Source organism: Nelusetta ayraudi, unplaced genomic scaffold (genome assembly GCF_046127955.1).
Source record: "Nelusetta ayraudi isolate G7.1 ecotype Tasmania unplaced genomic scaffold, CSIRO-AGI_Nayr_v1 ptg000005l, whole genome shotgun sequence".
Taxonomy (NCBI): domain Eukaryota; kingdom Metazoa; phylum Chordata; class Actinopteri; order Tetraodontiformes; family Monacanthidae; genus Nelusetta; species Nelusetta ayraudi.
In genome coordinates this window covers 8,115,660-8,142,394 of record NW_027466055.1, presented here as the reverse complement: position 1 = coordinate 8,142,394, position 26,735 = coordinate 8,115,660, and the positions used below count along the sequence as shown (strand labels likewise).

Here is a 26,735-nt window from a genome sequence, read left to right as displayed (position 1 = left end):
GCAGCCTTCCAACACTTTGAGCTCAGCGGCGATACAAAGCCCAGGTGGCTCAAAATAACTTTTTTGAAGTCACCGGGGGACTAGCGGCTAACGGAGCCACTCAACTGCAGAGCATCTCGCCGTTGTCTCACCTGAGCGACGAGAGCTATAGCACTTTGAACAAACACCTTTTCAGGTTAGGCTGGACAAGCAACCACTCTTTTATCAAGTGCTTGTCTGTAAAAGCTGTTGCTTTTCGCTCAGCCAAGTGCTGATTTTTTCAGAGTTTGTTCAGGAATATGATTTTTAGCCCAGCGGTTGTCTGATTCGTTCAGCTCTAGGAACACGAGCCCACTCGGACAAAAATAAGCTCTTCCTATTTATTGTCGACACAGTGTCAGATGTAATGTTTCAGATATTCAGAGGACATATTTCACATTCGTATGAAACTGGCCCATAGACAACTAAAGTAGCTGGGACTTTGGATCATATGGGTGAATGTTTTGACTGGTTTTTCAGTTTGCTGGACAAAAAGCTGTCAAATGGTTTCTCATGTTGGTGACAGTTTTAAACGCAGCCCCATGGTGCCACCTCTTTTTTCTTTTTTTTTGTCTGTAAAACAAAAACTGTGATTAGGACAGCTGTATGATGAACAGCGTAAAAAAAAACAACCTGATGAGAGATTTTCAAAAAGTGCCTGACAGAGAGAGTCCTGTTTAGGCTTCAGTCCAACAATCCTCTTAGTTGCTAAAATTAGAAGAAAAAAAAATCTATACTAATCTAAGATAAAGTACTGTAGCAGCTCTTCATCATCAGTCATTATCGCCTAACTGGTAATAGAGACAGATTTTGCGACATTCAGGTTGAAATGAGTGTACAGAGATGTCGGCAAATACTGCAGACAATAAGATGTGTTAAAAAAAAAACCCTCCACAAAACAGTATTCAGCTTACTTAGTGAACTGCACAAGTGGGAAAAACACAGGAGAGTTTCAATAAATTGGGATGAATTTATTTACAACTGAAGCCAAATCAAACAAAGCTAAAACAACTCATTAGGCTGCCAGCTGCTGGAAGGAAGAGGACACTGGTTATAGCCTCCGAGGTCCAGATCGGCTCAGTGAGCTGACGTCCAACCAGTACCCACCAATTACCTGTGAGGCCCCTGGACAACTGAGCGGCCTCGACACTGCCTGAATGAAATAGTTTCAAAAGCAATTTGTGTTGCTCAGATGGTGGTATATATATATATATATATATGTATATATATATATGTATGTGTATATATATATATATATATATATTGAAGTTTTTAAAATCCATCCTTGAAATGTCTGTGTCTCCTGCCTGGCAGCTGATATTTGTGAGAAAAACACGAACGTTAACATTGAATTGGGTACCGGAGCTGGAGAACTACTTGCAGATGCATCAAGATAAAATGTCTGTAAAGGAGGTCTTTGTGTGAGGAGACTGTTGGGAAGAATTTTCAAGAAATTCACTCTCTGCTGTGGCTTTCTAATGGCAGCTTTCGTGTTCATACACCTAAGTTAAAGCCCAAGAACCAAAAGACGGTAGATTTTATTTTTTTCATTACAGCTTGTGGAAGCTGGAGAAACCAGAGAGAAACCTGCTCGGACGCAGGGAGAACATGCAAATTCCATACTGAGAGGTGCAAGGTTGGAATCAAACCCACAACCATTCGACTGTGAGGTGACTGTGCGAACTCCAGCACCATGTGCTAAATACACCCTTGACCTTTCTCCAAATCTTTACTCTGCCCCCGTGGCAAAGACGACAAGACGGAATCCTGATATGATCTCATGTGACTTTTACTGGACGCCACTGCCCAAGTCCTGCCAGAGTCGCTGCTGATTGAGTCTGACTGATGTCAGGAATCAGTTGCTGCTCGCTGCTCCAGATAGCACATCCCTTGACCACATGTTGCCCTGACCGAAGTAAAACTCAAAGTTGGAGCAGCTTTGCATGAACACACAACTTCTCGGTTTGCTTCCGTGCTTCTGAATGTGATTCTGCCGGGACCACCGCAGCTTTGCCAGCCAGTCGTTTAGCTGCTGGATCAAACTGACGCAGGCGCTCCGGGGGAAAGCGGCATCTTCCGCGATTCAGATATAATCTTTTTGTTTACAATTTGCTCCCATGGCACAGCTGCTCTTGCATTATGGGATCAATTTGTAATCTTTCTTTTTTTTCCCTTTTCTTCCAATAACTGCACAGTTGAATTTCAGAGAGTGGAAAGTAATCTTGGAAAGGGATGAAAGCCCCACAGGAAATAGTCAAATGTTAAGACAAAACCGTGGCAGCATGAAAATTGCAGCATCAAGGTCTCCGGCAACACGGAAATGTATGCTTCTTATTCATTCCAAGTCTCGATCCGTGGTGTTTGTGCTCATGATTCGGGGCTCTTCCTTCTATCAACTGGAGCATTGTGTCCCCTCCGAGGGAGAGCGTCTAGTGGAGGAGAGGATGGTGGTGTTGGTGCAGGGAGGAGAGATGGTTATCGTGGAAACGAGCGGTTTCTATTTGGGATCTGATGCTATCTGAGGGATATGAGACGTCACTGAGGGGAACCAAGGTTTCCAGTGCTCTTACAAGACCTTGCAGTCAAATGTGTATGTGTCCTGTTTGGTGCGTCGCTGTAAAAAAAAAAAAAAAAAAAAAAGACGTATATTGCAGTGTTTTGCACCAAGACGTTTTAAAGAAAGAGACAAAAAAAAAAAACCAACAACAACAAATATGTGAACTCTTACTGCAGCTCTGTCAACATAACACAAATGACAGATTTCATACTTACTCTTAATTTAGTCATTTGCCTTAAGCATCTCTTCATTTTTTTTAATTGGTAAAAATAAGACTTCTTGGAATACAATTAACTGAAGTTTTTTTTTTCCCATGGAAAAAATGTTGTGACTTTTACATGTAATTGCGTTATGATTCAAATTTGAGCATGCTTTGAAGCTCGATTACATTGTTTTTTTTGGGGTTGTCATGTGCTGTTCGTTTGATGTCTTCCATGGAAAGCTAGCGGCGCCGACACAGATCCATTTTGACCGCTGATGGAAATGTATTCACCCCGTTTCTTTTTTTCTTCCCTTTTTGCCGATTTCAATCTGCACCGCTTTGATGTCTGAAATTGCTAATTTATTTGGCTGTGGGAGTGAATAATGTTGTCATAATCAGTGTATCAAACAGGAACGACTTCATCTGTGCACACAATATCTGCACAGAAGTGTTTTCTATTTACTCCCTAACTCCATAACAAGCAAGGTGAGTTTCAAGAATTTTTCAGAAATACGGAAAATATGCAATAGCCTCCTTTAACCTCATATGACAAAAGTCGCAGTTGCAGTATGAAGCAACAAACTGGAAATGATGTTTTTTTTTGTAAATTGCCTCCTGTTGTTAGATGATATCAGCTTTACAATTTGAGCAAAGCAGAATGGAAAGGTTTGACATTTTTGAAGTGAGTTGACCAAAATAGAGCAACAATATCAGTGCTATGGTTCAGCTAATAAATGTGGTGGAACTGGTTTCTTATTGGCTGAACTTTAGAAGAATGCTGTATGTTAAAAAAAAAAAAAAAAAAAAAAAAAAAAAAGCATTTGAAAGGAGCCTTCTGTGGATGCTGCAACTTGACTGATCCTCAGCCGGTCAGGGTATGATTGTCTTTTGACACAATAGAACCTTTCTGTCTGGTTAGGACATTTTCCCTCCCATTCAGACAGCCTGTTGCCTGTGGGGTCCCCCAGGGCTCAAATCTTGGCCTATTTCTGTTCTCACTTTGATTCCATTGCAGAACACCTGAGAAGCTTCATTCAAGAAGTAATTTCAATTTCAATGACAAATACTTGGCGTTTACTTATTTCTGCTGAACCTCCCACAACCTTCCTGGAAGCCTTGTTAGATTTTTTGAAAGGTATTTAAAAAGCTGGATGACTAAAAAGAAAAAAGGAAAAGAAAAAAATCTCAAAAGTGATCACAGACTGGACGGCCCTGTGTTTTGACCCCTTGGTCTCGGCTCATGGGGAAAACTCACCTGCTTGGCTAAGCATAACAATCACTTTGTTTAAAAAACCTTGGTGCTACCCTTGACAACCATCCAACACAAGAGAAAAAGATTGACGCTGTTGTCAGCGTTAGCTGTTTCCCACTAAGGGTCCTCGCTAAGCCGATGCCCTTCCTGTCTTCCTGAATCTTTTGTCAGAGTGAGTCACGTCTGTGTCTGCCGCCGACCGTAACAGCAGCATCGAGCTGGTGTGTGTTGGGAGCGAGGACGTGTCTTGCCACATTTCACTTGTTACTTTCTTCCACTTCGTTGCACTGGTTGCATTCATTCTTGTAGTCGACTTTCCAAACTTTTTAATCAGTCTGTTTTTAGAGCACCTTCCTCCACCTATCGACTCTCTTGACCCTGCACATCTGCACGTTGCCCCGAATATACTGCAGCCCAGATGCTTCGAGATGTTGTGAGGTCTGGACTCGGGCAGGCAAGGCCATGCAGCCTTTTACTGGACATAAGGACTTTGCCTACACTTGACTTTTTTAAATCCTATTTAAAAACCAGCTTTTACTCCTTGGCCTTTCTAACCAATTCACTAATCAACCTTTGTGTCAACATTGTGTAATTTCTGTTAACGTTCTCCACTGCTATTGCTGCTCGTGCTGTACCTGCTTTTCAGTTCTACAACACTCGAGTGAACATCTGCTGTTTTTATACTTGCTCATAAGTTAACCGACTTGAATTGTAACTCCACATGCTCTTTTTACGGGCTCACCCTTCCACACAGCACTGTCTGATATGCCCTTTTCCAGAGTGCGCGATGTGAAATATATCCTTTGCATACGTAAACCGAACGTCTAGTGTTTAAGGTGAGCTCACTTCAGCCCATTAAGACAATTTGCAAAGTGCTCATTCGGTGCATTAACACGTAGCGATGCCTCCTCCCGTGGCTTCACTCCGTCGTAGGTGTACAGGAAGTGGAGCTTACATTCCAGCAGACTTCATTAAGTTTCATTTTCCATTTTATCTCTCGTGAAGTGGACCATTAAGCCGGCGTACAAGGGGTAACTGATCAGCCAATCTGCTGGTGATTTATGTGGCGGGGAAGCTGAGGACTCAACCGAGCCTCCCAACACATTGATTACTGACATGGTTAATTGGCTAAACCCACTGGTACATTGAGACGAGCTTATTGGAAATGTCAAATCAAGCGGCTCATTTGCATTCATGATGTATGGCGTCTATTCCGGCTCCTGGCCAGGCAGCACAAACTGACTCGCACAGGAAGAGGAGGAAAAGGAGGAGGTGGAGCAGGAGGAGGAGGAAAAGGAGGAGGTGGAGCAGGAGGAGGAGGAGGAGCAAGAGGACGAAGCTCGACATCTGGGCCCATCTGGACTTCCCTGGTGTTGGAGTTAGTGTTGCTCTTGGTAGCATTTTTAATTTTTTTTCTACACAACCCAGTGCAATTATTGAATGCTCTTGGCTGACAAGCTGAATATGAGAGTATGAGAGCTTAGATAACGGAGGTGACGGCTCAGCGGTTCACCTGTGGGGAATGGGGCGATGATGCAGCTCTCAAGTTGGCCTGAAAATTCAAACGCGGCCCATCGGTTGGAGGTTGACAGATGCAAAACACCTGAGTGCGTCGCTATCTCTGGGTCCTTGTGTCAGACTGAGATCAAGTTATCTTCAAGATACCGCAGGAATAAGCAGAGAAAGGCTGCATGAAATTGTTTTTCCCCCCAATATATATATTTTCAGATGTGGTGACAGACTCGGGAGAAAACAGAGCCGGTATGAATTTAGACAGTTTGAAAAATGAGACAGTCTTGACTTACTGTTTTGGTGCTGCTCAGAAATGTTTCATAAGAGTTTTTTTTTTTTCTTGGTTTGTTTTTGTTTGAAGTTTGCAGCTGCATTCGCTTTTGCTCAGCCTTTGTGTATGTTTAGTTTACCAGCCTTGTGTTTGCCTTTGCCACTATTGTTGCTTATAAAAGTCAAAACTGTGTACAGCCCCGTGTTATGATGGTCACTCGACTGTCTCCAGCTTGCACACTCGTAAACATGGTCAACTGAACAGGTGCATTTACCAGAACCATCTGTGAATGTTTTGCCCGATCAGACCAGAGACTCTCAGCCCCCTGGCTCCCATTACTGGCTCCCATTACGATTTCAATCACCAATAAAACATTTTTTTTTAAAAAAGCCTGTCCAGATGATTTCACTGAATGACTTTGCAACATATTTGTTTTTTAAGCAATGCTTTCTATCATGCTGAAAAGAAAAATCAATTGCTCTCTATTTGTGTTGTCCAACAGCCCTGCTGGAGGTCACTCTGGCCAGCAGGGACTGCCTCGTGGCCGGGGACTTGTGCTCGAGCGACGAGACGTGCAGCCCACGTCTGCGGACTCTGCGCCAGTGCGTGGCCGGCAACGGCAGCATGAAGCTGGGCCCCGGCGCCCGGAGCCAGTGCGCCAACGCCATGTCGGCGCTGCTGTCCAGCCCCCTGAATGGCTGCCAGTGCAAGCGGGGCATGAAGAGAGAGAAGAACTGCCTGAGCATCTACTGGAGCCTCCATCAGTCCATCATCCACGGTCAGCCGTCGGAGGGACGGAGGTCTGAGTGATGCGTTTCCACGGCGTCAGACTCAACGTTTCCACTTGTGTCATTTTCAGGACTCAAGCTGGTGGAGGGTTTCCCCTACGAGACGGTACAGAGGGATTACGACTACGTCCGCCTGGCCTCCATCACAGCCGGTAAGTTTGCTCGACCTTCATTAACTTTCACCTCATTTTCCTGCAATTTTACCCTCTCTGAAGATGTTTTGTTCTCCCAAAACTCAACTCCAGTGAACTCTCCCTGGAAGCGTGCCCAAGGCTAGCGCAGGAACCGTCTGTTCCCCTTGTCAACTCAGTTGCATAACTTTTCCTCCAGCATCCACAATGAAATGTTTTAACTTTTCTCACTGAACTGATTGAAGTGACTGATGGCATCAAACATGATTTAAAAAAGGAATCAAAAGGATGATGGACCAGATTAAGTTTGAAATTGGCGTAATTGTTTTTAGAATGGCAAATCTGTTCTATTTCCGCATTTAGCGCCTGTGGTAATGCCGTGAACAGTGGAGATAATCTGTTTGTAGAAGCTAAAAGCAAACATTTTATTGGTTAACAGTGATAGTGTCTCAATTGGGTATGAGACACTTGATAAAATAGAGTAGAACTCAACATGGCAGCGCTCAGGTAGGTTGGAGTCCCTGCTATAAACAACAGCAGAGTGTTATGAGTTGCTGAGTTGCTGAGTTATGAGTTCTGTTCTTTTTGAAGAAAACACACCGGAGCTCTTTCAGCCTCCCTTTGTTCTACTGGTCCACAGGAAAATAAGAGCCTGCTGTTTATTTACCCAAAGGTTCCACCTCAGAGCAGAACTTTGATTCATAAGTATCCAGCCTTCTTCAAATTGTTCAACCTTTAACAAGGCGAGATTAAATCTCAGCATCCCAGAAAAATAAACACAGCACAGACCACACACACACACACACACACACACACACACACACACACACACACACACACACACACACGTTACTTTTATTACTATGAGCGCTGTTATGGCACAAAGCCTTTGCGCTGGATGCTATTATTTCTATCCTCTGCTAATACGTACCTTTGCTTGACCTTCCTCCGAACAGACTCCGACGTCGGCATGACAACAGTAAACCGCTGCCTGGATGCAGCCAAGGCCTGCAACGTGGATGACCTGTGCCAGAAGCTCCGTACGGAATACGTCTCGGCGTGCATCAAGCCCACCGCCAAGTCGGGCCTGTGCAACCGGCCAAAGTGCAACAAGGCGCTGCGCCGCTTCTTCGACCGGGTGCCCGCCGACTACACGCACGAGCTGCTCTTCTGCCCGTGCACGGACACGGCGTGCGCCGAGCGCCGCCGGCAGACCATTGTGCCCAGTTGTTCGTACGAAGGCGGCGAGAAGCCCAGCTGCATCGCGCAGATGAGGGTCTGCAACACCGACTACGTGTGCAGGTCAGAGCACAGAGAGAGAGCGGCTACGTGTTGTTAGCCTCCTCGCATCGGCGCAAGATATTAAAGTGATTCCTCATGCAGCGGTGGTCTCGTTTGGAAACCGTAGCAGGTTGCCAGATTATTGCGCTTTCCAGTTTGGTAATTTTTTCAGGAAATCATTCCTTCTTTTCATGAGTTAAACCCAAGAAGCAAAGCTTTTTTGTCATTCTGAGAATTTTTTTTTAAACTCCCCCGTCCATTATTTGGCCCGGTGTGCTTCTCTGCATTACGGCGCTTTGAAACCAAATAAACAGCCATTCAATCAAGCAAAGGGCCCGCTGCTTTACCCCGAAGCTCTCCACGACGCCGACGGTTAGAACACCCTGGAGAGCCTGTTGGAATAACACATTAAATATTTAGCGCAGATAAAGAGCCAGATGGATCAGAGTTATCGCTCATTGCTATCTCTGGCCATGGCCATTATTTCTCACAGCCCCATTACACACAGAGGGCTTTACTAATGATCCCAGGGATGGAAGGTGGGGGCGAAAAATATTACTCTTTCTATCACTTTCACGTCACAGTCCGGCGCTTTGTAGTCGCCGCCGTGGCCTTTTTTAGAAACTTAATTAACGCTGCAAAGTTTTTAGCATAATAAAACGACAGGGGTCGTTTTTTGTTGTTTTTTTGTCCGCAGGTCCCGTCTGGCTCAGTTCCAGTATGACTGCGAACCCTCCGCATCGTCTGCCAGCGGGTGCAAGCAAGGGAACTATGGCGCCTGCCTCCTCGCCTACACGGGTCTCATCGGTAGGTAGAGAACCGAGCGAGGGATGCGCGCGCTCGTGCGCGCATGCAGCGGATAAGTGAGAATTGGTAAATGAGCACGAGCACCGCCAAGGCGCGAGTGGGAGAACGAGAGAGGAGAAGACGTTGGACGTTGGACCTGGTTTGGATGCGCGGGCCGTCCGCCAGAACAACAGCCTCCTAGCGGAATATCCAATTCGCCTGATTAGCATAATAAAATATTCTATTAACTTGAAATTCTGCAAATGAGGAGGAACTGCGCCGGCTTTCTCGCCCCCTCACTGGAGATAAAGAGGGAGAGATCTAGTGCATTTCAAGGAGCCCCGTCGGCTCCTCGCAGCGCCTAAAGACACACACTTGGCACTTTTGGCACCGTCACGCTCGCTGGAGATCCGGCGATCCCAGAGAAATATAACACAGCCGTCCACGGGGAACAAAAATCAATGACGGGTTTAGTGGCCTAAGAAGGAGATAATTTGAGTTTGATATGATTTTTTTTTTTCCCCTCACAAGGCCAGTTGGCCTAGAATAGTGCAGTGCAGTACAGTCACGCTGCTGTACGTATACGGGAAGCACTGCGTTCCATTAACCTTTCAGATAACGCAAGCACTACGCACGCGGATGAATATTTAATACCGATGCCTTTCTCCGGACAGGAAGCACAATAACACCCAACTATGTGGACAACTCCACGTCCACCGTGGCGCCGTGGTGCTCGTGCACGTCCAGCGGCAGCCGCAGAGAGGAGTGCGACGCCTTCCTGGATTCCTTCACCCACAACATCTGCCTGCGTGAGTCTCTCTCTGCCTGCATCAGCCACAGCCTTATAAAAGGCGGGCAAGGTATTTTTTATTTTTTTTGGGTGGGGAGGGAAGGAAGGAAGGTACGAGGAGCCTCAATGACACAACAGACATCGTCGCGCTCTATCAGTTGACGGAGATTTAAAGAGTCTTTATTTAATAGGGCTCGAAGAATGCGAGCGGGCTTGGGATCAATAAAGATGTGCAGTACGGAAGTGCAGTGTGACACATCTGAAGCAAAAAAAAAAGTTTGACTCGTCTCGCTGATAGGTGAGGCAATCGATAGTTTGTGCTTGACTGAGCTTGAAAAATGGAAATGGGAGGAAACGGTGGCGAGGGGAGAGAGAGAAAAACGACCGCTGCCGGGTCTTTGTTTTTTGTTTTTTTTTTATAACTTACTAATTAACACAACATACCTTTAATGACTGTTAACCCACCTGGCAAAGAGTCTTGGAAGGGGAGAGTGGGTGGTCAAGGAGGATTCGATTGGATAAAACCATCAGTCTGTCACATTGAGGTGAACAAATTTGTCGGCAGTTTAAAAAAGGCAGCTGGTGCTTATTGGTGTTTTCCCATTTATCCCTTAGAATTCCAAGCCGGAAACAAAATTGTTTCTATCCATTCACTTTCTGCCATCAGTTATCACCCTGCAGCCATGGTTACATAATCCCAGTCACCAGTTCATCACAGGGCCACATAAAGAGACCAACATCCGCACTCACACCCACACAATTTCAGTATTTATTTGATGGTAGGAAGCTGGAGTACCACACAGACACAGGGACAACATGCAAACTCCACACACGAAGGCCACGGGTGGGACTTGGACCCGCAACCTTCCTGCTGTGACCCACTCGAACCCACCGAGTGAACTTGAAGAACAAAACTGGAAAATCTACAATAGGAATATTTGCTATGAATCGCGTTTCAGGTCACAGTCATCCTGTCAGCTGTTTTATAGGCTTTTTTTTTTCTTTTTTTCTTTTTTTTCTTTGCTGCAGTACCTCGAGAAAAATAATTGCCACCATATTGCCAGTCCGGTATCCAGTTCTTATAATACACCCATGGAGCCACTGCACCGACATCTTTGAGTTTAGGTTAAACTGACTTGGTCACACACTGAAATGAAAGTCGTCTATTCGAAAAAAAAAACAAACTCATAACGTCTGTGCAATACTACCTACCTCTCGTGCTCAGACACTATGATTTCATTATAAAGGGTTTCCAAAAAAAAAAAACATGGTGACGCCTAATTAGAGTAATTTACATAGAAAACCCACATTGTGGAACATTTAAATAGACTTGACGTGAAAAACTGTTTTGGGGGGTAAACAGAAAAAGCTTTTCTCATTGAAAGTGGAAAGTGACAGGTCGGAGCTGCTGCAGGGGCGAGGCAGCTGTTGCCCAGCATGCTCAAACAGCAGCAGCAGCTTTTTCATTTAAATCACAGGTCCTGTTCTTTTCTTTTTATTTAAATGTAGAATTATGCTCAATATTCAAACAGTTTGCAGACTCACTCGCTCGCTTCATCCTCCAGTTCACTTGATTTCCTCCTGCTATTAATTGTCCCCACCATGCTGTTTCCTTGGCAATTTCAACTGAGCAGTCCGTCACTTGTTAGTGAAGTACAAGTGAGCCAGCCTTGTTATTGTTAGACAATTGGATATTTATTAGATTTTCCTCTCAAACACCTGATGTGATTTATTTTCATTGTTTTCTTGGAAAAGTTGGAGAATGAACAGAAGAAAACTTTCTTCAGAAGACTTGTTTTCTTTGATGTCGTGGTAAACATTCCATTACTGGCAAGACATTGATACTAATCGAGATCATATTGTTGGCAAGTTATGAACTGAACAAGCGCTAACGTCGACTCCTCTCTTGTGGCATATTATCGCTGCTCACAACTGTTTGACAAAAACGTGGTTCTAGAGGGGGGCAAAAACATGGAAGTTGATTGAGACTGAACATCTTGTTCGAGACATGCAAGTGGAAGAAACAGACATCAAGGCTGGCGGCTAACTGTTGGTGTGAGAGATGTAATCATTGGGGTGTCATCACTTTCTACTGCTGCCTTGTTCAACTGAAGGCTTCCAAAGCTGCTTAGACTGAAGTGAAAACACGCACTGTCCACTGAGAAAAAGCCTTCAGCGCCATTTTTCTTCGTCTTTCAGTTAGAAAATGCTTCCACTCTTCTCTCTTTAGCCACGACTTTAAAGCGCGCTCTTTCCTGTTTGTGAAAGGACTTTCACATCCTTTAAATTAGAAGGAACTTTTCCAATCAAAACACGTCTTCTTAACAGATCTCAATGAGACGGATGAGCCAAATTCCAGAGCTGGAATCGAAGGCGTCTCATCTGCCGTGCTGGGTTACACCCAATTTGTTTAATGAATAAAAGTAATTGTAAGCGCCTCAGATTTCACAAGGGGGCAGCTTGCAGGGGTGTGTCGTAAATTCTCGCAACGCCTCTGTTGGCCTAATTCTAATTACAGGCTTAACCCCCCGCTGCCCTCTTGTTCATGACCTTTGATCTGCCCTTTGCTAAGTTAATGGGCCCTATTACTGACCTGGGGCAGTGTATATCTATCATCGAGCATGTGCATGAAATGAGCATCTTTGCCGTGTTTGTGTCTTTGTTTGTGTGTGTGTGTGTGTGTGTGCTGAGGTGGATCTCTGGACGGTCATTCCTCGGGCCTCCTGCCTGCAGAAGATACAGAGGGAGGCCTCAGAGTTGTTTGGCCAGTGTAAATGGTCCATGAGTTAATGAGGTCGATGTGGAGAGCCAGGTGCAGTTTGGATACTTGAAGAGAATACTGAGTATTTTCTGTTTTCTCTCTCTTTCACACACACAGGCATGCACATGCACAGTCTCTCTCTCTCTCACACACACACACACACACACACACACACACACACACACACACACACACACACACACACACACACACACACACACACACACACACACACACACACACACACACACATTCCACTTGCCTCATGCTGACCAAATACAAACTAGCCCTGGCCTCAGCTGAAGCTCTCACGCAACATTAAAATCTAAAACTCAGGCAGGCATCAGGATGTCGTGTTGGACTGAGAGACATGAAAGTAATGTGGAGGAGATGGAGGCCGATCGGATCTTGAGTAGCTCTCACTTCCGCGGCTCAGTAAATCACTCACGGGCTCGCTGTTGACTGTGCCGTGTCTCACTCGCCCGCCGTGCTTAATGTTTCAGAGAACGCGCTGACCATGTTTGGGAGTGAGTCAGACGTGCAGCGGACCCTCGGCACGTCCGGCAGTGTGGGCCCCAGCCTCAGCAGCAGGGAGAACAGGAGCACCGCCTCGCCGCAGGACACCGTCAAAACAATGAGGAACTTCCTGGACACAGTAATACCCACACAGGTGCTCACCCTCTTCACAGTTAGTATTTAGAGATGTCAAAATAAATTACAATAAAACGGTTTATTTTGCATTCCGACCTCTGGTGAAACAGAGATTGGAAAGTCGAAAATTTAGCCATCTGCTGCTTTGGGGTTTTTGTTAAAACCGCTGCTCTGCTGGACCTACCAGATGTTACGATGGGAGCAAATGTATTTGATTTCGTTCCCTTTCAAACAAGTGAAAGGTCCAACAAAGCATAGACATGTTAGCTAATATTGCCCCGCACAGTGAAGTTGTGCCATATTAGCATAGCATTGAGCTTAGGAAGCTCTTAACTGGTTGCAGTTCCATTTTGTTGTTTTGTTTTTTGGAGCACAAGCTTCTTGTGTTTGCTTTAATTTTGTTAGTGGGAAGCGGAAACTAAATTCTAGCGTCTTCCTGCATGATTCTGCATACAGAGGGCTAAATATCCTGTTTCCAGGAGATCTAGAGGAAAAGCGTTTTTTTTTTTGTTTTTTTTTACCCATCATGCCACACTGCTGTTTGTCATGATTATACAGATCTGAAAGCAATTATAAAATTGTGCTCTTTGCCCTTCTTCGCTGAACTCTAGCAGTAGCATTTATGGTGAATTGTGGCTAATTTGTTTGGTCTGGACACAAGAGCAGACCACAGAACACACAGACCTCTTGTCGTTGTTGAGATTTGTTTGACAAAGAGGTAAATGAGATGAATGAAACTATCATTTATCACCATTTTACCCTGCATGGAAAACCAAGTATGGGGGTGCGAAAGACGAGGAAAATTGCTACTATTTTCCGGCATTCGGACACTAATGAGAGGATCAGGGAACATATGCTCAAATAGGATGCACGCCCACGTAAAAGGGAATGCATATGTATTTATTGCGGCATTTCCGAGAAGTCAAACGTGCAGATGATTTTATGTTGCCATGCAAGATGGAGGAGGTGTTTGCATTAAAGTTGGCTATGTTTTACATATACAGTACAAGCCAAAAACATAATGTATCCAAAGCAACTGGGAGATAGGCATGCGGCTGCAGAAGAGAAAGAGAAGAGCCATTTCACCCGATTGCTAACTTGTGTTTATGTTGGCTGTAGTTCAGCGTATGTATGAAGTGTTTGAACATTTTCAGGTTGCCAGGTATTTTGTAGACTGGCTGACAATGACTATCCTGCCAGCTGAAAGAAAACAGAGTGTTCCACTTCCTGGTTTAGGACACAGCTGTTTCCCAGGTAGAGCCTTTTTAAAATGCTCCCTGGCACCGCACGCAGGCACAGAACGGGTGAAGGCTTCCTGGATGTCCACGGCGTGGTAACACCCCCGTGCTGTACCCTGGTGGCGTCCCACGGCCTATCGTTAGCACCGCACTTCCCCTGCGATTTTCCCCGTCAACACTTCCCTGTGTCTCCTTCCAGGCGCTGGGAAACGAGTTGCTCGTGGGCCAGTCGACACTGCCAACCAACAGCCTGCCAGCCTCCGCCTCACCTCCCAGCATCATGCTTCAAACTGCCTCCGGCCTTCTGTTGCTGCTCCTCCACCGGCTCAACAACGGACACTAAAAAGCCTGCGGGGGTCTGCGCTGAGGACCCTCAACAGATGGGAGGACCAGCGCAGTTCAGGGCAACAGCAACAAACTAAACAAGAAAGAAAGGAGAGGGTTGTGATGGCTATTTGGCGCTACTCCTCCTAAATATGTACAGTGATCCAGTTTTTTTTTTGTTTTTTTTTTTAAATCCGTGTGTCGACGTGGTCCACTTCCGCCTGCAGTTTCTTTTCACCGCTCGGATTCCGCAAAAGACTCACGGTGGCCGGTGGAGTCAGCGACGTCGAATGGAGCTGAACACCCGGCGCACTCAGCCATACAAAATGTTGTTTTGAAGAGTTATTCGAACAAAAAAAATTAAATATGTGGTGGATATGTATTTTATGTTGTAACCTGTGAAGATTTGCTCTACCGATAAAAACTCTTCTCTGAGACTTGGCCAGGGCCGCAGGGTGGGAGCAAAGTCTGTGAACTTTTTTTGTCGGCTCTCGAGTTCAATGAGCCACTGTTTCCGAACTTTACTGGAAAGCTACGTTGTTGTTTTTTTTTAGGACAATGTGAAAAAAAATATATAATAAAAAATATGGCAAGTCTGGCAGCCTTGATATGGAAAGCACCTGGCAAAGTCCTGGTGCGGAAGACGAACCTTGACCCTGCAGCAGCATCTGGTAGCTGCTCATGAAATGAAGAACGGCCACTTGGTCAGCAGCAAACAAAAACAAAAACAAAAAAAAACAAACACCTTTTTGTCTATAATCTTGAGGAAAACAGTAACCTTTAACCCTTTCTGCTGCTGTAGTGTACGTCTGTGAGTGTAACACCCTTCTATTTGTCGCTGTGTCTGTGAACGTTGCTCCGCAGGGCTCCGAGACAGAAGAGGGAAAAGCTTTGAGTGATGGACTGCTGCCAACACCACGATGGAGCCTCTCTGGGATTAGACAGTTATAAATGACGCAGTGTTTCATTTTACTTTTGTGTTATGGGAACATGCCAGTGCTTTCTGAACGAGGGCAGGGGTGCTGCGAATAAAAGTTCACGGTCTAATGTTGCTCACTCAACTGCGTTATTGAGCCGCTCGATTGTTAATGTACTGTGTCCCGATGTCCTCTGAGGGGACAAGAGCCAACACAGGCGAAACAAGTTCGTCCACACCAACACTCACAGTGTGAAGTATTTCCATGCCAAAGTCGACTTCCTGGTCAGCTCTGCGAAATGTACACAACATAGAGAGGATTGAAATTGTGTTTCTCTCCCATCACAGATGCAACTGAATCCAAAAAGATACAGAAATATGAAAACTCTAGAATGTAAAAACAGAAAACTCTTGAAGTATAAAGTGCAAAATGGAGGAACATTCCGGATGTCTCTCAGATTGTTGTTTTCTGCTAGTCAAAGTTTGAATAATAACTAGCAACTTCATTTAGCTTCCCCGGTTTCTTGACACTAAAAAAAAAAAAAGTCATTTTCAGGGATGTTGACTTTTAAAAGAAAAAAAAGAAGACCGTTAGCAACAAATTCCATCCCTCTCGGCATACTAATATATTAGTTTATAACAAGCAAAACATTTTGGAATCACTTTCCCCCTGCAGCATGCAGACAAGCAGTGGTAGCTCGCAGCCACAGAATACTGACATATTCAGCTCAGATGTGTGTGAGAGTTATTTGAATGCGGTGTAATTAAAAAGAAATAATAACAGTACGGAGAGCAAGTAAATATAAAGCGTTTATTTTAAGATGCACCAGCTGTTTTGCTTTGTGCCGTTAGCCGAATGCATGCATTGGAACGGACAAAAGTGTGTGTTTGAAACACAGACATAACCTTTAATTTTTTTAATTGATGTTAAAATTGGTGGTTGAAAATCATGCTGTGGTAACACACACACACACACACACACACACACACACACACACACACACACACACACACACACACACACACACAAACACACTGCCAAAGAGAGAGTGGATAAAAGTACCAAGAAAACAGCACCTAGTCGAGCAAAATCAAAGTGAAAGTAAGTAAAATGTGTACGTACAACACAGACAAGGACACTGATTTTTCTCTAGTGCATTTTGAGTATCTCAGACAATCATGTGTCACCAGACTGGAAATAAACTGGATTCGCCCCTGGAAATCTTATTGCAGATTTACTTCAAAAATATTTTTTTGCATTTCAATTACAAACCAAACCAAATGAAAATTTCACCTCTTATTGATCGCCATCAAAAGCGAGAAAAAAAAAAAAAAAAAAAAAGTTAGCCAGTCATTACAATTCATCCTGACGGAGGCGCAGTGAGCCGGCACAAACTGTGAAGCTTCCCGACCTCATTTCAGTCTGTGAAGATACTAAAACGGTTTCTCCCTGCAACCAGCCGGCGGCTCTCCACAAATTAGAAAAAACTACCGGAGCTTCTTTCCCCCTCTGACGCTGCCACCTCAGGCTAATTGATGCAGGTTTGGTGCTGTGTCTGCAACCTTGGTTCCACCCCAAGGTCTGACCCGACTCCTGCTGATCCCCACTTCTTATCTGACCCCATCCCCGGCTGCCACCCGCGTTTTTCACCGCCGCTTGGCTGATGTATTTCTGCCCGTGGGAGTTGCTGCGTGCTGGTTGGAGACACACCTTCGGACGCAATTCAATAGATGGAGTATATTTGTGCTGGTGCTTTCATGTGGTCAAGAACTTTTCGATTGCAATCAGATCCCCTCCAGAAGAAAAAAAAAAAGAAAAGAAACACACATGCACTTCAATGCTACTTGGGCCTTTTCCCTAACTACGACTTCTTCTCAAGAGCTCTCTACAGGTTCTGACACACCAAATTTGAATGATGGACTTTTCCCAACATTCTTCAATAATCATATTGGAAGGTTTTAGGGAAACTCAGTGACAGAGAAATGAAAAAAAGTTTTTAGTTTTTCCACACCGGGTTGGACGGTGGAAGCGGAGTGGGCGTTGCATCTGCAGAGAATGTAAAGTGATTTGAGGCAAATTTTATTTGTGAACTTTTTGGCTATACAAATAAAATCTGACTGATTGAGTGATTGACCATCGTGATTTGTTGATACATTTATTTGCAGTGGATGAGTTTGTTGAAACAAACAAACAAACAAACAAACAAACAAACAAACAAACAACTAAATAAATAAAATCAGCCTCATTCCCAAAAGGTTCACTCTTAACTGTTTATTGCAATTTGTTTACCCAAGAAAAGTGAACACATCTGGCACATAAAGTCCTGCCTGATAAGAGATTTTCATTTATTCATTTATTCATGTACAAAACTGTCATTCCAGATCTCACGAGTCAGAATTTATGTCAAAGCACCTCCATATCGGCAGGGCAGTTCCCCCTCAAAGCTGCTGCTGTTGCGTGTGCCCTGTAAACCCCCCAAAGTTCCTCCCCTCACAACAGCCTCGCTGCGCCGACACTCACATCACTGACTTCCAAAAATCACAGCACCACAGGGAGGAACTCTGCTCATTACGCCACAACGTGCAGATGAGGAACACATTGCCGTGATGAATCTAAATGCTCCGGGTATGATGTGCTCCGCTGATTTATACCAACTCATCACTCTGGGACCGATGCTCTTTCATTTGCCGTGTGCAGCGCTCTGGAAAGAAAGAAGAAAAAAAAGAGAGAGACAACAAACAAAAAATAAAAACCCAAAAGCAAACGTACCGTAGTTAAAAATTATTGTGGTTTTGCGCGATGCAGTTTGCCAAAGAGAGAGAAGCTGTGGAGGCTTCTCAGCAAAAAGCTAGCGTGGAACTCAGACACACGCACCAGGCCGGTTTGGTAAAGCTGGGTGGACACGAGTACGATGCTAACCCACCGCACAAACGATGAAAACATTGTTCGTCCATATTTGTGAGAGGTATTGTTGTTGTTTTTCCACTTGAGTTCCTTTTCACAGAACCAGGAAGTGACCCTGGGATTTGATAAAGTGGCGACTTGTCTGAGGTGTGACCCCACCATCATAAAAAAAAAAAATCCAGTATGGATGGATGGAAGATGCTCAATAGCAACAAATTCCATTGTTGCTGCAGCAGACAGGACATTTGTTTCTGCACTCCCCTTCCCAGCCTTGACTCCCCTCCCTAAATACTCTGTATTGGCTTTCCACCACGTGGCTACGCCACATAGTTCACATGAAGGTTAAGCGAAGTTTTCCACTTACGCTGCTGCCCTTGTGTGTTTTGGCCGACTGACGCAGTCAACGGAGGCTCATTAGCTGTGTCAGTTGCACCTGTATCAACAGGCAACTCCTGCCGCTCATCTGCTTAACCTGAACGCTCACGTCTGACGACGGTCAATTTGAAGAAACAATATGAGCTTTTCCTCCTCATTGGTCTCATTTTTGAATCTTTGTTAACCCCGCTGTGGACCCGTGTGCTTAGAGGAAACTTGGAAAGTTTCCTTTGACATTTAAAGTTAAAAATATATGGCACTTGGAACAATAAATGTCAGTGCACTGTGCCTTCAGTATATTTAAGTCGAGGCCAGAAACACAAAGATGCTATTTGTGGAGTTCATTAGACAGAAATACATCCAAGGAAAGAGCTAAGTGACCTTAAGAAATGTTGGACCTGGCTGTTTCTCCTCCACTGATGAATGTTCACAGTTCTATTTTGTCGGTTAGAAGCCTACACTAATAACCACCCCGTTTCGGCTGACATATCAGCAGCAGTACATGCTGAGACTTGAGTTAGTTTGCACTGTGGGCTTATTCAACATTATGCGACTGCAACTGACAGATGTAGCGGGGAACATTTCAATATTCACACCCACAACTTGCGCAGGCTTTAATTTGCTTGCGAGCAATGTTTCACTTCAAATTCGATTCAGGTCTCTTCATTTAGGTCTATTTCACAGGCCAATACAAGTGGCTGACTTCTTCACTTTACATATCCCAAACATTTAGAAATAAATTGTCTTGTTCTATTTCATTTTTGGATTGTAGGAGGAATGTACTATACACTATCTACTAAAAACAAAAATGGAAAATGAGCCCTTTGTGATGTCATAACACTCGTAAAAACATACAGTTCTACCAATTTATGCCCTTTTTATAATTCAGCTTGACGTGGAAGGTCTTACAAAACATCGTTTTTTAGCAGGAGGGTACAAACAAAGGGCTAAAAACACTGCTGTTTTCTTGGGGTAAAGAGAGTTTTGTTTTTTCTTTCTTCCCCCTGAATTGTTTAATAGCTCTTTGCCACTTCCTGCTGGGTCATTTTACCTCCGAAATCGGCAGCTTTCACTGAGCCCTTTCTCCAGAGTCGGTGAGGTTGCTTTGTTTAAAACAATTCCGCCTGTTGCGGAGGTACAACGGAAATGTATTCCTCCCACTAATTGCTGTAAAACAGAAGCATAAAGCCCTGCCAGCGACTGTGGCGTATGAATGCTGATGCACCAACATTTTCAACGATTCCTCTTGAAAATAATGGCTTTGTAATGGCTCCGGTGCGATTAAAAGTCTCTGCTGTCACAAATGCATTAAATATCCCGATTACAATGGCAAGGTTTGAGGTGAGAATCAAATACGCAGCCTGCGAGACATAATAATTAATATATGCAGGCTAACAGGCAGGCGTTTGAACTGATGGCTGAAGCAAAATAAATTAACGTTGAGAGGTCTCTCATTAGCTTGTCACTTATAATCATTTTATTATAAAGATTGTGGCATTTTCTTTCCGTCCTCAGGCAAACATGATGAAATTAGCAACAGTGTTGACAATGCAGCAGGTCTCCCATCCATCCAAATAATAATAAAAAAAAGATACAACTGATTGCAATGACTTGGATTTGTGTCTGCATATTTATTCCTCTGTTTCGAGGCTGTAATCCCTAGAAAGGAGCTTGTTGACTGCGTGTAGCTTTTAATCAGTGTAACTTAGAAAATAATCCGTCTGAAGGTCATCAACAGTCGGATCCTCTTTGTGCCGCCGTCACTCGGAGAAAGTAAATGCAAAGTCATTCATTCATCACCGTGCGACGCGTCCTCTTCTTCGTCCTCTTTTTTTTTATTTATTTTTTTATCTTGGGTGCTTTTTCATGGAAGTCTGACTACTTCATTATCATGAATTAAGATATCGTCTACTTGGAAAGTGTCCCAAAAACCTTTCCGTCTAGACCTTGCTCAGTTATTGAAATCTTCGATTGGTTGCACAAGTGTGCTGCGCAGCTGTGGTGGAAATCAAAGACGGCGAAGCTCTTCGCGAGCCGACAGCACAACCGCACATTTATTTTATTCATTCTTCTTTTTCCCCCCTTTTGTTTTTGGAGATACACTCCTCCAGATGTGTTCGCATCCTCGCCGGCTCGCATCTGTGTTTGGCGGCAAGTCTGTTTGCTCATGCGTACGCAGTGTGTGCAGCACACGTCGGTGCGTGCGTGCGTGCATGTGGGTCAGTGTGTGTGTGTGTGTGTGTGTGGACATCTGCTTTTGTGTCCGTCCATATCAGTGCCTTTGTGAGTTTGCATGAATGCGCAGGAACACGTGTATCTCCTATAAGTGAAGAGGTTTCGTTTTTATTTCTGCTTTGTCTTCTCCTAATGTAGTTTGCTGTTTGCAGAACCAATTCAACTTTTGCGGATCCTAAAAAAATAAAAAAAAGAAAGCACGTGGACATTACCTTTTGGTTTAGAAGTCAGTGTGACAGAATGAGCTTTAATGTGCAACAGAGGGAGCAGCCTGGCTGTATCTAAGGGCCACTATTTACTAATCCAGTGCACTGCATCGGCTGAGGGTCCTTTGGGGTCTGGCTGAGGACTCGTGGGAACTCACTATATTGCGTGATACTTTTGTTCTCCCTTAGAGGCTAATTCTTGGTTCACAGTGTGTTGCAGAATGCATTTTAGATAGATTTTTTTTTCATCTTAGGGACTCATGGTGAATACTATTCATTATTTTCTTCAGGCCCTCAGGCCCTAGCCATTATTCTTAATTCTTGCATTTATTTTGCATTTATATATTTATTTTTATTTCAATACAACTTTTATCACGTCCTTGTAAGCTAAAAATGTTATTGAGAGCCAAGTATTTTCCCATGAAAGCAAGGTTAACGCAGCTGCCCTGTTGGCTATTATGATACAATCGCCATCATATGAAGAAGCTGCATCGTCATGTGTTGTTGCAACAAAGTTCTTTGCAGTGGCAGGGTCATAGCGCCGCTAATAACACTTGACACTGCACGTCTTTGAATAATGAAGCAGGGTAGATCAGAGCCTCAGAGCTCAGCGCTGAGGCAATCAAGACAGAAGTTGAACATTATAGCCAGTATAAAGTGCTGGATGGAAGTTTTAAGCTGCGCTGGATTTTCTGAGGTTAAGCAGCAAATGAGAGCTGTTTATCTTTTTTTATGACTTTAATCAGGATGGTGAGGGAAATGGTATTATAACAGTAGAATTTAAAGGTCCCTACGTAAGTAAACATTCAAAAGTGCATGATTTGCATCCCTAACCTGAGAACAGTCCATCCTTTACTTTGTTTGCCTCGTCTACTTTTCTGTGCTGAGACACAAACTTCTGGAAATCAGCTGTTTGTGATGTCACAAAGGGCACAACACCTCTCCCGGGTTCCCCGGCATCGCCCTTGCGTGTGTTGTCTCTGACACGGCCTGGTTGTCGTCAACCCCCAAACATGTGGAAGGTCCAACTAAAGCCTCTGTTCCACTAAAATTAGCGGGATGACACCATGTTTTTGGACGCGGGACGTCGCGGAAGCGATCGGCATTGAGTTCCGTCTCCACGCACCAAAGCCAGCGGGGTGTCCCCCCCGCCGGCAAGCTGCACCCCCTCTGCTTTCGCCGCTGCGTGTCTGCTGACATCATTGCGCTGAGATCGCATGATGAAGTTCTACAGAATTCAAGAGTCCGGCGGTGGCCAGTGTTCTTAGTTGTTGGCCACTTTTGGCTGGATTGGAACGATGACGTCGTTGCCGCCAGACTTGAAGCGGCGCGCACCTCCGCGGCCGCTTCCCGCTGGTCCATTTTGTGCCCGAGCAGCGGGCGAAACAGCCAGAGGACGATGAACAATTATCGAGCGCTGATGGAACGTGATGGAAAACTTTTGCATCGGTGCTTGATAAACGCCGCGACTGGCGCGATATTATGATTTAGCGCACGTTACGCTCAACGTCACCCCCTGCGGCAGGTAAAAAAGGTGGTGTTGTCCCGGGGTTACAGATTCCACCACAAGCCGATTAGTGCGGAACCGATTGGAGCCGATTTTGACCCGGGTCGTCTGACCCGTTTTGTCCCGCGACAGCGCGGCTCAGTGAGCAGATTCCACCGCCACCAAATGTAGATTATTTTCAAAAAACTCCCAAGTTTTTTGGGCAGTGGAATTGGGGCTAAAGTGTTTTTAGCTTGAAGCCGAAACACAGTGTTTTAACAGGGGACAGCAAACAGTGGGCTAAATGTGCTGTTTTCCCTACATCTCCTGCAAGTTCTTTATTTATAGCTTTACTTTCACAGCGCCGATTGTAAATGAAATCATAAATGAGATAAAAGGTAAAAAATAAAACCCTTCTTTTTCACTGCTGCTGTCTGCTGTGTTAAACTTGGCAATAAAGACAAAAACCTGTTCTCTTATAACCTGGACGTGTGTGTCTGTGTGCGTCTTCTGTCTCCTGCTGCCTTTGGAAGAAAACTAAGAACACTATAATCAAGTTTGGATATGAATATGTTTAACTGCATGATTACTTTTAATTTCCTGCGGATATTGCGCCGCCGTAATAAAGCAGCGAATGAAGTGGATTTCTCACGTAGTTTGAAACTGATGGAATGACTGCTCCAGAGCGTCGGCGCACCCGGGAGACTGAGAGCCTTGAATTATCCACAAGAAGTCGAATGTACATCCAGCGCCTCCCCCCCTTCTGTTGGACACTTTGTAAACACAGATGAGCGTCGCGGCCAGCCCGCTGACAGTGATGCCCAGGTCCTCGACGGTGTCGTCCAACTGGGATACAGAGAAACCAGCTGGCAGGGCTGCACTTCTCAACCCTTCTGACACTTCACAAATGCCACCTGCACTCATCTTTTGGCTAAAAATCACACTCACGAAACCGGAAAGCTGCTGTCTCCCTTTAATGTCGACAGCGCAGCTTCTTTAATTGTCAGGCGTCAACTCACCACGTGTCACTGTAATTCCATCGTTTTTTTAGTCCACTGCATCCTTAAGTGGCAATGTGTAAATGCTAAAACAATAATTACATTATATTTTGGAAGAGAATGGTCAACTTCACAAGGCAGGTGAACCGTTTCACAATTCCATGCATTGACTTCACACTACTGTGTGCGAGTAACGTTGCAAAGCATCTGCAAACCCTCGCCCAGCCTCCTTGCCAAACTCTGGCAGAGAGTTGTTTTCAAGGGTTCCGGAACTGATCAGTTTTCTTAATTTAGCTGGCGGACGATGCATACACCTGTGTACAAAAAAATAAAATTAAATAAAAATCAGGGAACGGGCGTACGTCCTTTCTTTGAGGTGGTTTAATGGCAAGGAACAAAAAAAAGAAAAATGCCTCTTCAAGGGTAATAAAAGTATACATAAAATAAAAAGTACAACCAAAAAAAATACGGCAGTGGCTGGACATTGACAAACACACGAAAAACAAAAAAAAAACACTCAAAATCCCACCACATCATACGACGTAGAAACAAACATATTTTAATCAATAAAAGAAAAGGATTCTCACTGACTGGACTGAAATCACTTGCTGAGATGCTTGAGCCACTCAACACAGGCACCTTTAACTGAAATATTATAAATACTCTGAATGTGTGATATTCAGAATCACGCTTAGCTACCGCGATTAGCCGTTTTAGCATTCATACACGTGGCTAACACTCACTCTCTCTCTCTCTCTCACACACACACACACACACACACACACACACACACACACACACACACACACAGGCATCTGTATATTTAACGTTTCACCCCACCTTGTGGCGGCCGTACTGCCTTTACTTTAAAATGCTCACGACTCGGCAAACACGTGGCACAATTCCGCACGTTCATGACCGAACTCTTTTTCTTGCTCGTGTGCAAAGAAAAACGTAGAAGAAGAACAAAAGAACAAGAAGAACTCCGCGACTCTCACCCTGCGTAACGATAGACTGCCGCCTGGTGGCAGCCGTCCACAACAACATAAGGTATACTGGAGAACCAAATAGGTTTACCACCCGCTTTCAATAATAACTAATAACTTTTTAATAGACTGACATCACACTATTGTCCACACTGGAGCTTTTTGTGGTAAATGTGCAGGAGTCCTCGAACAAAGTCTGCATTGAAAACAGTGGAGGAGACAGGGGAAGCCAACATTGACCGGAGTGTCTGTCTGTATTGGACCTAAACTTCAACCCGTATACACTTTTGCACCCCCCCCACCCCCCAAAAACTTCACGGCAGTAGTACAAAAATGGTGACGCACAACTGTGGAAAAGAGACATTTACAATAGTTCATTTTTCTTTTTCTTACTTTAACGTGATCAAGGATCAATGATTGAGCAACCTTTGTTTGAAACTGAAATAAATTTAATGATTACACCTCTAGGTCTCGTCTCCTTACCGGCTCCGGGCGTCCAGCCGTTATCGCTGGAGTGAAGCCACTGTGTCTGGGCCGTGGCAGCTAATTGTCCAGAGCGCAGTCTGGCAGCCAGAGACTGGCGGCCCCCCTCTGTCTGTTCTCCCTCTTTCTGCCGCAGCAACTTTTTCCACAGGTTTGGACGTAAGACGTGAGTCAACACAACAGCTGCCCAGTGGAGGAACGTCACCCCTGCTGCACAACGTCACAGAGCGACAAAAACAAGGCTGAGTCTTTTTTTTTTTTTTTTTTTTTAAATCCTCTTTCAAAGCAGTGTTTAGGATCCAGCACAGCTTTTGTATAGCGGTATATTTAATTCATACATCATGTTTATTTTGATTTGTTTTGTGTTTTTGGTGGTTGTGATGAATTTTGTAACTTTGCTTTTGAAGAAACAATGTCATATATGTTATGTCATATATATGTCTTATATGGCAAATCTGAAATAAGTGGCATCACCATGGGGAGCTCTTTATCAACAGATTTTATATTTAGCTTTTTTTTTTCGATTTGAACTGAAATTTTTCATCATTGCATGTATAGAGTTATGGATTTTCAAATCATCCGTTGCAAAGGTTAGACTTAATATGACTGGGTCAATTGGATTTAAGGGGAACCTGCTTTAACTCAACCATGCACTCCAGCCTGTCGAAGAGTCCTGCACCCACCTGCACACCCACCAGGTGTATGAAACGTTGTTGTCACACTTTGTGGATTTTCGGCTGATGACTAATGACAGTCATTACAATGTCATTTGACAGGCAAAGAAGATGTAAAACTGGTACAGCGTCTCTCGTCCGCCGTCATAGATTTACACTGCCCCCTGTTGTTTTGATGTGTACATTACAGTGCAACTTTTTTGGGGGGACAGATTTGTTTGAATACAACAGTCAATCAAATACAAACAAAGAAAGACAACGGACAATTCGCCAATAAACATGGCAATACAGTCTAGATGGAGAACAGCTCTCTGCTTTCCAGTGCAGTAGCAAGAGAGAAACTTTTCAAGCGGCTTGAGGGTCATTTGTAATCAGAGTTCCTTGTCTGTTTATTAGTGCTGCCTGGCTGCCTCCCGCCCGCTCAGCTAGAAAATGTGTCATTATGTCTCCATTTCTGCAGCTGAGGTTGCAACCTGACTTCATAGGCTCATAATCCGGTTGAGACCAGAGAGCAGGCCACAGAGTGGTCCCATCCAAACAGCACGGCAGGGTCACTCATTAGCTGATTGTTGCTCATTAACCCCAAGAGCACTGTTAACCCCGACGTACCAGGTTAACAACAGGTACAAAATGGATTTCTAGCTTCAGACAAAAGAAAAGCTGAGGGGAGGTTGTTGTAGTTTGAGGGGTTTGACTGAAAATTGTAATGCTGTTTGAGATTTAATTTAGTTGTTACAACCATGTACAAAAAGATCAGATACAACCTGAAAGAAACTTGACAGATTCTGTCATTGGCATTATTTTTTCTGTTGCCATCGTTGGAACCTATGTGAGACGTTGCCACAACGTCTCACATAGGACGTTCCAGAAGGTTTGCATCGCTTTGTGTTAAATGTTAACAATTTTCTC

General features: G+C 44.3%; 1 protein-coding gene and 2 long non-coding RNA genes across 4 annotated transcripts in view; 1 reads left to right on the top strand and 2 right to left on the bottom strand.

Moving 5' to 3' along the window:
• gfra4b (GDNF family receptor alpha 4b) overlaps positions 1-15,921 on the top strand; it is a 35,051-nt gene extending 19,130 nt beyond the window's left edge. Inside the window, exons 2-8 of one of the 2 annotated variants that reach the window (XM_076012005.1) lie at positions 6,315-6,590; positions 6,672-6,752; positions 7,688-8,033; positions 8,710-8,819; positions 9,473-9,607; positions 12,853-13,004; positions 14,438-15,921. In XM_076012005.1, the coding sequence (XP_075868120.1) occupies positions 6,315-6,590; positions 6,672-6,752; positions 7,688-8,033; positions 8,710-8,819; positions 9,473-9,607; positions 12,853-13,004; positions 14,438-14,581 (1,244 nt within the window). In that variant the 3' untranslated portion in view covers positions 14,582-15,921. Of the gene's footprint in view, positions 1-6,314; positions 6,591-6,671; positions 6,753-7,687; positions 8,034-8,709; positions 8,820-9,472; positions 9,608-12,852; positions 13,020-14,437 lie in introns of both variants that reach the window. The other variant, XM_076011997.1, reaches the window with a different exon arrangement.
• Positions 15,922-16,273: 352 nt separating this feature from the next.
• Positions 16,274-17,676, bottom strand: LOC142877405 (uncharacterized). The gene is made up of 2 exons (XR_012923841.1): positions 16,493-17,676; positions 16,274-16,430 (listed from the first exon to the last, which is right to left on the bottom strand). It is a non-coding gene; the product is annotated as an uncharacterized LOC142877405 (long non-coding RNA).
• Positions 17,677-17,817: 141 nt separating this feature from the next.
• LOC142877384 (uncharacterized) lies at positions 17,818-25,460 on the bottom strand. The gene is made up of 2 exons (XR_012923838.1): positions 25,153-25,460; positions 17,818-18,180 (listed from the first exon to the last, which is right to left on the bottom strand). It is a non-coding gene; the product is annotated as an uncharacterized LOC142877384 (long non-coding RNA).
• Positions 25,461-26,735: the final 1,275 nt, after the last annotated feature.